The following is a 14,154-nucleotide window of genomic DNA, read 5'->3' on the forward strand; positions in this document are numbered from 1 at the left end:
CTGGGAAACGGGCCCCTTGTCAGTTAACAGGAGTGCTGAATTTCCACCAGCATATCAAATACTTAGGAGCTGAGGATTTGGCAACACAAGGAAATGACAGCCAACCACCATCCATCAACACACCAATCAGCCAATAGGAAGATACCACACAAACAACAGCCTCACAGAACAGCCTAAAGCAAATATTCGAATAGAGAAATTCCCTGAAGATACACTCCAAAAAGCTTGGAAGAATAAATCTCTGGTCCCAGTGACAGACCCAAATTCAATTTTACATCATAGTGAAACACGTATATTTGCCTTTATACTTATAAAATATTTTTTTTAAAGTAAATTTGTCACAGAATCTAATTCAAATTATAATTTCACACATGGAATTGTTTGGCATCTAAAATTTGATTTCTAAAGCTTGTGAATTTACATTGTGTAATTTATAGTATTGCAACAGTGTATTACAGTATTTATTACTTACAGTTTTTCTTAGTTTGAACAAATATAACTATTTTTTAATTCAAAAGAGCTATGTGGGTTTAGACTGAAAATGGATTAAATGTCTTGTAATGTTATCATTTGAGCAACATTTGAGTAGTCGTATGTATAGCCCTCTTGAATTATAGAAAGGACAAAATGAAGTAGGAGGAATAGCAAAGCTACTTCTTCCCCATTCAGCAAGTGTAATCATAGTAGTGTAGTATAGAAGCAACTGTTTCCCTTGCTATCCACTTAGTGAGTGATTACCTACTTGGCAGGAAAAAAGTTGGTTTTTTTTCCATAAGTCAGAAGCCTACAAATAGGCAAGCCAGACACCTGCAGTTTATAGGATTATAGTTTACTGGGTTTTTTTAATATTCATTTTTGAACCATCCTGTAAGATTGTACATATTTCCAGATGGGAAAACTTTTTGCCAGGAACTTTTGGCACAGGTAGAACTTGAATCCAGGTAAAAATTGTGTCTACTGGATTATCCTTTAATTTCTTTCAAGGAAATAAAGCAATGATCGATTGTAATTCTAAAAACATTCTTTTCATGGATGCACAGTTTCTTTGTGGAGGCTTGGGGTCATGTAGGAGTCACACAGAAAATACCTGAAATGTGAATCAGAAGGACAAGACGAGCAGGGAGAGATGGTTCATGCAAAAAGTAGGCTGAAAAAAACCACAGCATAGCCCTTATTTACTTTTTTGCATTGCTTAAAAACAACTTTTCACACCTTTTCTGCTCTTTCCATTATTTCTCAAAGTTTTGCAGCAGGAGAGGGATTGGTACCCACAAAAAGTGGCTGGAAAGAAGGATACATGTTCAAAGCCCTGGATTTTTCTCTTACTTGTCTCAAATAAAAATCTAACAGTACCACATTATATGCTTTTAATTGCAATACAACTACCATATTGCAAGAAGAAATATTCAAATTTAAATATGAATGAAGCATTTTGGGATTTGTTTGTATTGTCTTTGGACAGCTTCCCTGTATGAGATGTCCTTAGTAGTCATAAGGCCATATGGCCACCTTGAGTTGTACAAACAAAGGGATATAAATCTACAACATAATATTTAAAAGGCAATTACTGAATTTATTAAGGATCTATGAATTTTTTCTGGGGAAAATGTTCATGCTAATGAAAACATATGAAAAATTAGTACTTTTCACTCAACCTCATAAATAAAATGTATATGCCAGAGGCAAGTAAACATTTGTATCCTTCAAAGATTGGATTATTTTGGTGATTCCCTGTGTCTTCTACAAGGCCATTGTAGAATTTCTCAGGAATCCCTGTTTGCTTTAACTTTTGACTACACTAAATATCCAATTGTCAATTTTAACTCAATGAAGAAAAAAGAATATTGTACAGAGTTGGTATAAACAAGGGCAAAAAACTAAAAATGACTCCAAATATTTAACTGTTTTGTTTGTTTAGGGAATTTTGTCACACCTCTATTAAATAATGTATTCCTAGTATAAGCTTTAAAACAACTGATCTCTGAAAGTTGTCTTATGATGAAGGTAAAGGGGCTTTAGGTTGTTTGCATCCAGCAATTAAAAAACTGATTTGACTTTCAGAGGAGCTGCTTTCCCAGGAAGGAATAAGTCTTTTTTTAAAAAACTTCCTTCCCTCCTTTCTTTTCCCTGTTTTGAATTGAGTGATGAAATGCCACACTTGGTTATTTCCTGCTTTGATGGATAATAACTACACGGGTTGGAACTCTGAACAACTGGATTGAATTGCTCCTATATATCATTCCCATCCAAGGTTGGCCCAGAAACATAAATACCCTTTTGGAGCATTCTCCTCTGATACTTGCATTTTAACTTAAAATGGCACAGATGAGAGGAAGAATTGAAAAAAAAATCCCAAATGTTAACTCCTTGGAATCTTCTTTTTTTCAGATTAAATCATTCATGTAATGTACAGGCAGCACATTTAATACACTGGGTAAAGTATTTCAACACTTAATAAAAGCAGTCTCCAGCCACGGTATGATGCACACTTACTTGGGAGCAAATCCTGTTGAGCTTGGTAGGATTTAACAATCATAGGTAGTTCTGTATTACAAGGATTGCCTGTTAATAGCATACCTTAATGCAAAATGAAGTAAGACATGGCATGATGTCCTAAACTAATCCCTCACATAGTAGATCAGCACTTTATTTTGGCTCCTTCATATAAAAAGTGAATGAAGTTTTCCTTTCTTTGGTCCAGCTAGAGTTATGTATATCTGATGGGGAATGGGAACTTTTTTCTTGGAAATGAAGACTGTGGGAAGAAAGATTAAATAAGAATTGAGACATTAACTGCTCACAGCAGGCATATTCGTTCAAGGCAAGGATGTCAAATCTTGGCTTTACTGGATTATGTGGTGCAAAAACATAGTTAATCATTCAAACGTACTCAGTAAAAGACTTTACTTTGAATATTAGGGCTCCTCATCCTTTTGGGGCTTGGTTGTCATAGTTTATAATCTGGAGAACACACACAGTAGTAGGTGACCTTGCAAAATGACAGTTGGTTGCTTTCCCATATACAAAACAACAGCCCTAAAGAACACAATGATTTAACAAAGGACAGATGAACCAGCATGTTGTCTAGATCTATTTCTGCAGGATGCTTCCTATCATCCCAGATGTCAATTCCTTTTGAGAATGTTAGCTCCCTATTTTTAAAATATGAATATTTTTAAATAAAAAGTCAGATGGATTAAGAAGCTAGCAGATACCAAGAGTGATGCTTACTGATGTTGCTGGTACTGTGTGTACACAAAAGATAGGTTTTTTAAAATATATATATATATTTATAACTATCTTTTTTTGGGAATATAAGAATTGGAAGGCAATTTGGAGAGCCAACCTCTTTTCCAATATAAGTATAAGTATAATCTTTATTGTCATTGTACTTAAATACAATGAAAGTGGTTTATATAGGGATCCAGTACTGCAGCATCTCCATGACATTCTCTGTTAAATCACCTCAAAATACACTCTTGAAATCTCTTTCCAATTCCTCTGCTCTGTGAGGGAGCAGGCGGAGAGGGAAAAAAAAGCAAGTGATTTTTGTAGTCAATCTCTCATTTGCCTAGCCCTTTTCCACCTCTGGTACAATCACATTGCTCTCTATGTGTAGAAGAACAAACAGCTCACTCTTTTGAAACTCCCCTTCTCTCCAATTAATCTGCTCTGTAAAGAGGGGGAAACCCCCCACATGTCAGAAACCCGAATGTGAGTATTGATATGTATGGTAATGACGATTATGTGACTGATGGATGCTGTGAAGGCCATAAATGGTTTTAAATATGCTGTAGATTCCCCCCCCCCCCCGAACTATCATGAGTTTGAATGGTGCTGAAAAATAGTCAATAGTCAAAAATACCTCTGTACTTTTGCTGATGCAGTCTACAAATGGGTTGGTTGGTTAGCTGGTTTCAGCTATATCACATTGTGGCTTATATTCACTTGTGATTATGATTCACCAAGATATTCAGATCTTTTGTGCACATATTGCTGTCCAATGTCCCTCTTATCTATACTCTTACTTATGCTGTAAGCTACCCATAGTCGTTGGATATGAGATGGGCAACAAATAAACATCATAAATAAAATACTCATGTTATTAATTTTTTTCTACCATATTGGTAGCATTTGTCATTGTTTAAATTTATTTTGCTATTTTTTTCCCATTTTACTAGCTTTTGGGTCCTCCTGAATCTCATTATTGTCTCTGTGGAGTTTGCTATTCCCCATGTTTAAGACATCTGCAAATCTGATAATCATATTTTCTGTGATTATCAAGAGAAGTATTTAGTGTAGCTTTTGGCTTACCTAAAGAAGCATACCCATAATAAGGTGATAAGCAGCCATTTGAAATTACTGATGCCCCTCTTGAAAAAGTTGGTAATGAAATTTTTCTGGAGAGCAAATTCCATTTTCATCATCAGTTTGTTGAACTCAGACTTTATTCTTTATTCCTAAGGACTTCATAGTCGTACTTATAAAACTGTATAAAAACTGGAGAGACCAAGTACACTACCTTATCCTCTTTACACAATAAACAGTGAAATGAGAATGAAGTCATAGAGGTCTTGGAACAGTAGGTACAGTTCAAGAAAGTCTGAAAAGCAGGCTGTAACAAAGTCTCATTTGAAATAGGCAACATGAAGGTTATAGGATGCTTCCACGTAGCCTGAAAAAAATCTGTACGTAGTTGTCTCCAAAGAAAGGATTGAGAAAATGGAGCAATTTTATATCTTATGTTCAAATTTTTTCACCATATAAAAAGACACAAATGGGATAAAATACTAATGTTTTGGAGGGCTTCTCCCTTTATACTTTACTTGAATCAGACTAATGGAAGGAAGTTTTCCAGAATGTGGAAATAAGCTTTCAGAATACATATCTGATTTCTAATATGTTAGCCAAAAGCCTGTCACTTTTAACAAATGGGAGAGGAGAGTTGGCTTTTTTTTAATTTAGTATATGTACTATCTAATTTCAAAGAAATATATTGAAAGGAGATGAAATCTCTTCGCCTTTAATTACTCCAAGTTAAAGTCAAATATGCTATTTATGTAACTTCAACTTCTGTTTTCTGGTAGTATGCATTAGAATGTTGGAAACTTATATATCTCTAGGAGGGTGCATTTTATGTTATGAAAGTATTAGAAAACTTTGTCTTTCCAGGTGCTTGAAATTCTGTCTAAAATGCTGTTTATCAGTCTTTATGAAAACACTATTCATAAGTTAATATGCTCCTAAGTAGATGGGAAACAAATAGGTATGTAACAAGGCAGAGGATTTCAAAATCTTAGTGGTGAAGCAGGATTTGGATAATGTGAGCTAATCTATGATAATGTAATTAAACCTCTAACAGGCTATTTTCCTTGCTACTTAAACGATGCTTAACAAGGTATGAGTCTATTGTCCTTATCTCTTCCTTCTGTAATCTCCCAATTCATAATACCGAATTATTTCATTAAAAGGCAAGATCTCACTTCAAGATGCTGTGCAACTTAACAGATCAAAGCTGTTTGCTGAGCAATTTTGATTAACTGTGAATATTCTCTGTTTTCAAATTACTAAATATCTTAAGATAGTGCCAAAATGAATATGGAAATGACCCCTAGGTCTGTTTTTCAGACATGCAGGGGGCCGAATCCTATCAACAATCAAGATGCAGTTGATAAAAGGCCGAAACAGCAGGGATCCTTTCTGTCAAGCAGCAGAGGAAGTTGTACAAGATTTGGATTTGAGGATTAAAAATATTATCAGTTTTCAGCATGAGGCTGTGGCAGCCAGCGCTACTGGAATCAGTCCAGCCCGAGTAAGGGGCCTCCTTTTGTTCTTCTAAACTGCTTGATATAACAGAGATATTTTTTTTAATGCCCTGATTATTTCTTGTACATTAGTTGAAGAAAATAGTTGCTTTGAACCACTTTGAAAATGGTAATGTGTTTTAAAACGTTCTTATTTTAAATGGGCAAATATTTTCTGCAAGAAGAAAAAGCTTTCTCCTCTAATGTAGTGCTGATAATTAGTTTAATCTTTGGGAAGTTCTTCATTTGTTCCCCACCCTCCCTTCCAAGTATATTTTGGCAGTGATTATTTTTATTTTGACTTCCCTATCTTGTGTTAAGTGATTTATCTGCTGATTTCTTCCTGACAGGATTGGCTAACTCTTCCTAGGGAAAAGGTTATTGCCTTGCTTGAATCTCATGTCAGTTTTTTGCCTCTTTGCTTGTACAAGCACCAGCCTGTGCACCTTACTGTTTCTTGTGCTCTGTTTGTATGCACCTTGCCTTGAGGTTTACAGAGCCAGTTGATTAATGAAATTTCTAACATAAGGAAGTTTTATGTGATGAATCTGCATTAGATGGTATTCTACAGAAATGTGCCTATTATTAAAAAAACCCAAAATAGATATCAATAATATTTCAGATATTTCAATTCAGGGTTTAAGATAAACATTGCATCATTTAAATGTGTTTAGGAAGCTTGGATTGGAAGTAAGTTAATATGAATTCCATGATCAAACCCCTTCAGTGTGGTCTAATGTAGCTAATAAACTTATCATATAGTACAGCTAATAAAGTTATTTTAATTTTTAGCCAAAACTACATTCTATAAACCACGACACTGTTTACTGTGGCAGAGATACTGTGAAGTCCTTATTGGCTGTTTTAGATGAAGCAGCTAGTTATCCTCCTCTCAGCAACAAAGCTCTCCTGTTATTTGGAAGTGAAGAATTTGGATTTCCTTCTACCATGTTATTGTTCAAGTAAGTTCAAAGATGATGATGATGAGGTAGATTCAATCTTTGTTTTGTGAAGAAAACTATTTTCTTTTGCAGAAAATATCTGGGAACCTATACAATAATGCTAATGCTGATACAAGCCAGAAACAAAAGTGAATAACTCTACATTTTCAATGTCTCTTTCTACCACTCATTTTATTTTTTCCAACTCTTTAGAATATTAGAAGAAATTATGTAGAATGTGTGATGCTACATTTTCTGTCTGTCCATCAGTGGGATAACTCTCCAAAAATTAAACCCCCAAAATTTGATGACAGGAAAAGCCAGCCAAAAAAAAAAAAATGTTGAGCTTTAAAAACGGCAGAATCTGGCTTTAGACTGTTGAAAAAAAAGTTTCCTGAAAATAAGCGCCCAACTCATCTATGAAGGAGACAAATGACAAGTGGCTTGGAATGTTGGTAACTGCTTCATTCTAAGACCCCCTCCCCTTTTTTCCCCAAGTCACATGACCCTGAGCGGAGGACAGGTAGTCCTCAACTTACAATCATAAATCAACCTGCAATTGTGGTTGTAAGTTATGATGGTAATTAAGCAGGTCATCACGTGACCACACCTAATTTTACAACCCTTTTTGCAGTGACTGTTAGCTGAACGCGGCAGTCATAAAGTGAATGCTGCCATCATTAAGCAAACCCATTGTTCATTCTTGAGGCATTTTTGCTGGAAAACTGTAAGACACAGTTACGTGACTGCAAATGGTCATAAAAGTGGACTAGTTGTGCCAAGCATCCAAAATGCGATCATGTGACTGTGGGAGGGGATGACCATCAGAAATTCTTAACTAGATTGTTAGTACCTTTTTGGAAGTCTGTTGTAACTTCAAATAGTTGCTAAACGACCAGACTTAAGTCAAGAACTGTCTATATATGTTGCCCACTTTGTGTTTCCTAGTGTGCACAAAACCCAGACGCAAGACAGTTGGAGAGCAGAAACATACACAAACAGATGCAACATATTACTGAAAATATAGATGTCTTCTGTGACTATTGTTGATAAAGCAGTTGGTGAAAAAACATCCCAGAAGCTATGTTTTGGCTCTTTACCTTGTTTATTCTATCCAGCCTAGTGGAATGTTTGAAAGAATTATATAAGAAGGTTTGGATTTATGTCTAATACAATAACTTCCTGAAAACTGAACCATATTTGGCTCAAATTTGGTGTCTGGGGGCAGGGGGAACAAAAGAAAGATGGAGGTAATGATATGAAGAACATTTCTCCATTGCACTTCCCCAGAGAGTGAGAAGGAAATTGGGATCCTTTTGGAATGTTGCCATTTCAATTCCAATCTCTCCCCTCTTTTTTCCCTCTCAGTCAATGACCAGAGCAGGCAGCTATTAAGAAGTTGGAAAGAGTTGCACGAGCCTTGCTCAGCAGGCTTTCATTCTCTTTTTGATCACTCCATTCCTCCCTTCCCCCGCTTTTTTTTGCTTTGCTTAGTAGCTGCCAAGAATTGGGGAAATATTGCATTTGTCAGAATTATTAATAGTTTGCAGAGAGCTAGAAGAGAGTACATGGAGAGCTAAGGTCACAAATGAATCCAGAGGTCTGTAACTTTTAGAATGGTAGGTTATTCTGCATTGGAAACATCAGCTTTTTGGAATGCTATCTGTCAAAATTCTGTTCTTGGTCAGTATTCTGTTGTGGCAGTTACAAAGGAAAATAGGATAAAATATGGTACTTAGGACCACAGGATATGATCAGAATGTTAAAAATCATTACCAAGCAAAATTAATCTTATGTTACTAAGAACTGAATAGATGATTCTAACTGGAAAGTTATAATGCTACTGATTCTTCCTTGCTGAATATAGAAATTAGATGTGACCATAAGACACAAAGAGAGAAGAAATATTTGAATTGTGAACAGCATAAAAAGTGAAATAAAGGAAGACTAACCAGATTTCTAATTTTTCGTTGACCCAATCAAGCTGTCTCAAGTAGACATAGGAGTTCCTATGCACATATGGAAGATAAGCACCTACAGAACCTTTCATTTTATAGTGGAACCTCGTATCTAAGTAAATTGGCTTTTTCAAAAATGGATTAAAAACCACACAGACAAAAGCTTCTGAATTTCAGAATTCTTTGGTTGGTTGGTTTTGCTTTATAAGGGTTCTGGTCTTGTACTTCATTTAATGTACAGTATTAACAAGTATTCTAAATCTATACATGCATATCATATAAGGCTAACCAACATATTTCATGCTTACCACAGTAGCTTGTATTTTGCTTAAATATTAATATAGATCTCCAACACAGTCCAGGGGATCTTCTCCCAAAGCTCTGAGACAACGGATTCAAATGGAAGCGTGTGAAAAAATCAAGGTAGTTAACCATGAACCTCTCTTGCCTGCTTCTTTCTCCCAAGATGAAGCATTTATCTAATCTGAACTAACCTTATTAGTTTATAGATTCTAAACTAAACTAAACCAAACTTATCAAATCTAAACTTTGTTGCCTATGCATTCTGGCATCCTACATGTAATGCTACGTGGGACTGATGTTTGCATATAGGGAGAAGAGACACAGCCAAGGGAATGGACAGATAAAAGGCAACTTAGCCTACAGCAGAAGTGCAGCTCAGAAGGGACCCTACCTAGTTTCCTGAGTGTAAAAGGGAATCGGAGGGGGGGAGGGAGAGGAGGAGAATGTATTTATAGGTTTGCATAATTTTATGTTAACATAATCTTACCATAAAGTAGAATGAGTTCGTCTGGCCGTGTATCCTGTTTGATCCAATTTAAAAAGCTTATGCTACTGTTCTATTTTCTGGGTTTGTTTTTAAAAGGGAGGAATAGATCACTTTTAGGGGGAAATAAGGCTATTGTTCAGAATAGGTCAATGATGCTAAGGCATAATTGCTGTTAATATTCTCCTACTTGAACTAGAAGGTTTGCAGCCAGAGATTTAAACATAAAGATACTTTTTCCCTCTCTAGATTCTAGAAAAGCCCTTTCTAAGAAAGAAAACCAGCACTACTTGACTTACATATTGTCAGCCCCAAGATAAAAGCCTACATCCTTTTTCTCCTGCCTTTACATTGCAAAGGCTTGGGAACTTTTTGTTTCTCCGCAGGAGTGATTGGTACCTTTGAATTTTATTCTAACAGACCAGTCTGGTGTCAGTCCCCTTTCCCCCTAAGCTTGCGAGCATTTGCCCTTACACTGATTACATCTCTTCACCACCTCAAGTAATGCAGGGGGGTGTTATGAAAACAAAACCAGAAAATTGAGGGGGGGGGGGGAGAGAAACTTGCTCCTATGTGCCAAGAAGCTTTTATCTTACTTCTCCCCCCCCTTGTTTTTACCTTCAAAATAAACATAAACTGGAAAACCTCCTATCCCATATTGCCACAACAGTGGGTTCTCTTAAGATTACAGCTTAGAAATGCTCAGATTCCATGTTTGCTAACTTCTGTAATATAAGCCCTTGGTGAACATTAGTTACTTTAACTGCTTGGTGCATAAGAGGCTTCATCCATTGTTTATTATTTATTGAAACAGTAAAAAATACAATATAAATACATTTGCAATATTTTTACATATATTGAAATCTTTTTAACCCCCCTGCCTGCTAAATTAAGTCAAAAATGGCTCACCAAAGAACCAGTTGAAGACAGTTCACCTTGCATGAATGTGTCCCTTCTGTCTCTGGACCCTCTCTTTCTTCTTGGCTCAACCTACTTTTTCCTGAAAGAAACCTTTGTTTGTGACTTTGTTCATGCATCACACCAAGATACTGCATAACGTGAATATGGATATGTGTTGGTTTGTTACGTGAATACAGTCATTGTGCTTTATAAATGTTGTGCCAAGTGTGGCTCATTCAGTAAATCTTGACTAAAGAAGTCTTGACTTAGTGGAGTACGTGAACATAGCTTATATCTGGCTATATGTTTATGTGTATACATGTATGTTTGCATACAGAGGAAAAAATATTCTTTTTAATGAACTTATGAGAATCCTTTCAAAAATCAAACAAGACTACAGCTTTCTAAAATACACTTAATGTGGCTATTTTTTCATGTGAAATACAAGCAATTATACAGTAACTTTAGGTATACAAATAGTTATTCCAGGACTTTGCTATTACTCTCACAGTGGGATAGAAATCCTGTCTTCTTCACTTATACATTATAATTCATATTGATCTACTTCCTTTTTAGTTGAAGCAACCTTTAATTAGATCTCAGTTTGCTTGCACTTATAAAGATGACCAAATACTCAAGCCAAAGAATCAGCCCTCCAGTTCATCTCCGGTCGTAACAAATGCACTCCAAAAAATGGCAACTTCTCATATTGAAGACAGATCAACTTCAGGTAAATTCAGTCAGCAATATCTCTCTATTTCTCTGCCCCCTCATTTATTCACCAGGATGAATGTATATGCTGTCAGTTAATTGAATGGTGCCCTAAATAAATGAAATAATTGCTATACCAATGTAGAAGTGGTCTACTAGACATATGTTGGCACCTGCAATGGCTAGTTAGATGCCACAGGAAGCCCAAAACAAGGCATAATGGCAGCAACCTTTCCCTGCCAAGAATTTCTCTACAGTTGATACTCAATGTTATGTTGTCTCTGAATCTATTAGCTCTTTGTAGTCAGCATACACTTACATAGTTATTTTATTTTATTTTGTTGCATTTATTAAAAACTGCTTTCCCAAAACTGTAAGCAGTCTTTCCTTCTGTCAACTTAAGGTCAAACATGGAAAAATAAGGCAGTCCGGGCAGTTCAAATGAATATAAAGGTTTATTGCAAGCAATGTTCCCTCTAATTTTTTTTCAGTGTGTGCAGAAAAGTATAGTATTTGAGCAGCACATTTTCATGCCTGAGCACCTGAATTTTTTTCACAGATGTTTCACAGAGGATCCGAATTGGAATGGAGAAAAATGGATTTGTGTGTGAGTGTGTGAGTGTGTGTGTGTGTGTGTGTGTGTGTGTGTTTGAGTGAGCGAGGGATCCGGTAAGGGAACTGCGCCTATTTAGGAAAGAAGGTAAATTATTGCAAACATGATCAATCAAAGATAAGTATGGGGACAGGTTGGGCAGTAGAGAGAAAGTCATAAAAGAGTGGGAGAGAGGAAGAAAAAAAGAGGGAAGAGAGACAGAAAGAGACAGAGAAGGACAGAGAAAGTGACAGAAGAGTGGGAAAGAAGGAAAGAGAAAGAGAGACAAAGAAAGAGGGTGAAAGAGACAGAAAGAGACAAAGAGGAGAGAAAAGGGAGAAGGAGAGAGAAAGTGACAGAAGAATGGAAAAGAGGGAGAGAGAAAGAGAAGAGAGACAAAGAGAAAGAGGATGAGAGAGACAGAGAGAGAAGAGAGGAAGAGGAAAGAGTAAGAGAGAACATCTCATTTCAACCCTGAGGTGCAAATATTCTCTTTGATTGGTAATTTTATTTGTCCATTTACTATCCAATACTCTCATTTCTCCTTAAGTTCATCAAGAATTCCCTTCTTTTTATTGAATTTATCACAATACCGTGAGAACAACTTTTTCAGCATAGCTTTACAGCTATTTAAAATATATAGTAATTTAGGTCAGGTTTTCAGAACATTAGTCTATTTATAAGTCACTAAGTGCAAAGAAACAGATTCAGAAAGTTGGCTTCCCTTTTTGTAATTGCCTATTGCCTGCTTAATTTTCTACCTACATTTTTGATAACTGATATTCATGTTGACCCAAGAAGCCCATCATAGAAAGAAACCCTCCCTATGAACTTCGTTGGGTTTCCATGGAATGAAGTTTGATCTTTTTCTCAACCATACAGTAGCATATTCTTTCTAAGGAGGATATAATCAAGATAGTCCATAATTGCCTATCAATCTAACAGTATGGCGATTGACAATCTCTTTATATTTCAACTCTAACTCTTTCAGTCTTAAAGATTTGGTGAGGAGAAATCCAAAAATTCTTTTAAAGAGGAAAAAAAATGCTTGCACAATTGCACCCATTGAGACATGTATATATAAACAACACATAGAGAAACAAACTTAACAAAGTGCTAAGTCTGCCCACCAACTAACTAACTCTCTCTCTCTCTCTCTCTCTCTCTCTCTCTCTCTCTCTCTCTCTCTCTCTCTCTCTCTCTCAAAGAGAGAGAGAGAGAGAGAGAGAGAGAATCCCTCCTTTCTTCAGCCCAACACTCTTGCTAGCATCCCGGATGGATGAGAGGGACTGCAGAGGGTCTCCTCGAGTCTAGGGCAGCAAGTCATTCGGTGGAAAAGTTGCCTCTTGGAAGGAATGACCCGGCTTGGCTCCCACTTTCAATCTGCCGCCCAACAACCGAATGGAGAAGCGAAGAGACAGGAGAGACGAAGCGAGAGCCAAGCCAGGTCACTCCTTCCAAGAGGCACGTTTCCCATCGAATGTCTCGCTGCCCTAGACTCGAGGAGACCCTCTGCAGTCCTTCTTGTCTGGCTGGGATGTCAGCGAGAGTGTTGGGCTGAAGGAAGGAGGGATGCACACGCTCATGCTCTCCCTCCCTCCCTCCCTCCCTCCCTCCCCTCCTCCTCCTCCTCCTCCTCCCTCCCTTCCTCTCTCTCTCTCAAATGGCAAATCCGAGCAGCTGCTGCTGGGAGCCGGTCCCATGCCTTCTCCCAACCCCCACACCCCTTCTCTCAGCTACTTCCTGCCTTGTGATTGCTGTCTCCAGGCTGGCTCTCCCCTCCTATTATTGTGGAAGGCGTCTCACAAAAACCACTGGGCGGCAGTTGGAAACTGCTGCACGGTGTTTTGTTGCCACGTGCGCGGCTGCGCACCCGCGCAGCTTAGAGGGAACAGTGATTGCAAGCCTGTGATCTCTATAAGAATCTGAACTACTAATCTCAAAGCAAAGAGGCTGTAGATAAGAATGGATAAGAATAGAAATCAAAGTGGGCTGGCCTTAGATCTCTTGTAGGAAGGGACTCAAGACTGATTATGTGTTTGACCCACTCTCTTGGGCTCAGCTTGGTTGTTTCCTATACTTTCTTTACAATGGTAATTTGAGAATGATCAATATTGTCCTGAAATCATCCATAATTCTAAAATGTGGATGTTTACTACCATTTTGCAGCACAAAATATGCCATCTTTGTGAAAAAGAGAATATTTGCTTGTCAAGGCAGTTTGTGGTTTTTTTTGTTACATTCTACCTACTGGATATACCACAGAGACCTTGTTGCTACTTCTAAAGAGTTCTGGGGACATTGGCATTCTCTAAGACCCTCAACAATTGTAGGGCAGAAAAAAAAGGGTTTGCTGTCCAGGAGTGACAAGGACATAATTGGTGAGATCACCAAAGGGCAAAACCACAAAGCTGAGGACATGCCAGGCAGATCATTTTGTTTTAATTGCTGCTGAAATGTT

General features: G+C 37.2%; 1 protein-coding gene across 3 annotated transcripts in view; it reads left to right on the forward strand.

Annotated features, from left to right (window-relative positions):
- Positions 1–14,154, forward strand: part of PARPBP (PARP1 binding protein) — a 58,006-nt gene that overhangs the window by 20,004 nt on the left and 23,848 nt on the right. For all 3 annotated transcript variants that reach the window (XM_087723038.1, XM_014058851.2, XM_087723039.1), the window contains 4 exons: positions 5,629–5,812; positions 6,597–6,766; positions 9,048–9,126; positions 10,967–11,120. In XM_087723038.1, the coding sequence (XP_087579164.1) occupies positions 5,629–5,812; positions 6,597–6,766; positions 9,048–9,126; positions 10,967–11,120 (587 nt within the window). The remainder of the gene's footprint in view (positions 1–5,628; positions 5,813–6,596; positions 6,767–9,047; positions 9,127–10,966; positions 11,121–14,154) is intronic.

Source organism: Thamnophis sirtalis, unplaced genomic scaffold, assembly GCF_051295495.1.
Source record: "Thamnophis sirtalis isolate CommonGarterSnake01/CBP01778 unplaced genomic scaffold, rThaSir2_p1.2 scaffold_9, whole genome shotgun sequence".
In the NCBI taxonomy this organism is placed as follows: Eukaryota; Metazoa; Chordata; class Lepidosauria; order Squamata; family Natricidae; genus Thamnophis; species Thamnophis sirtalis.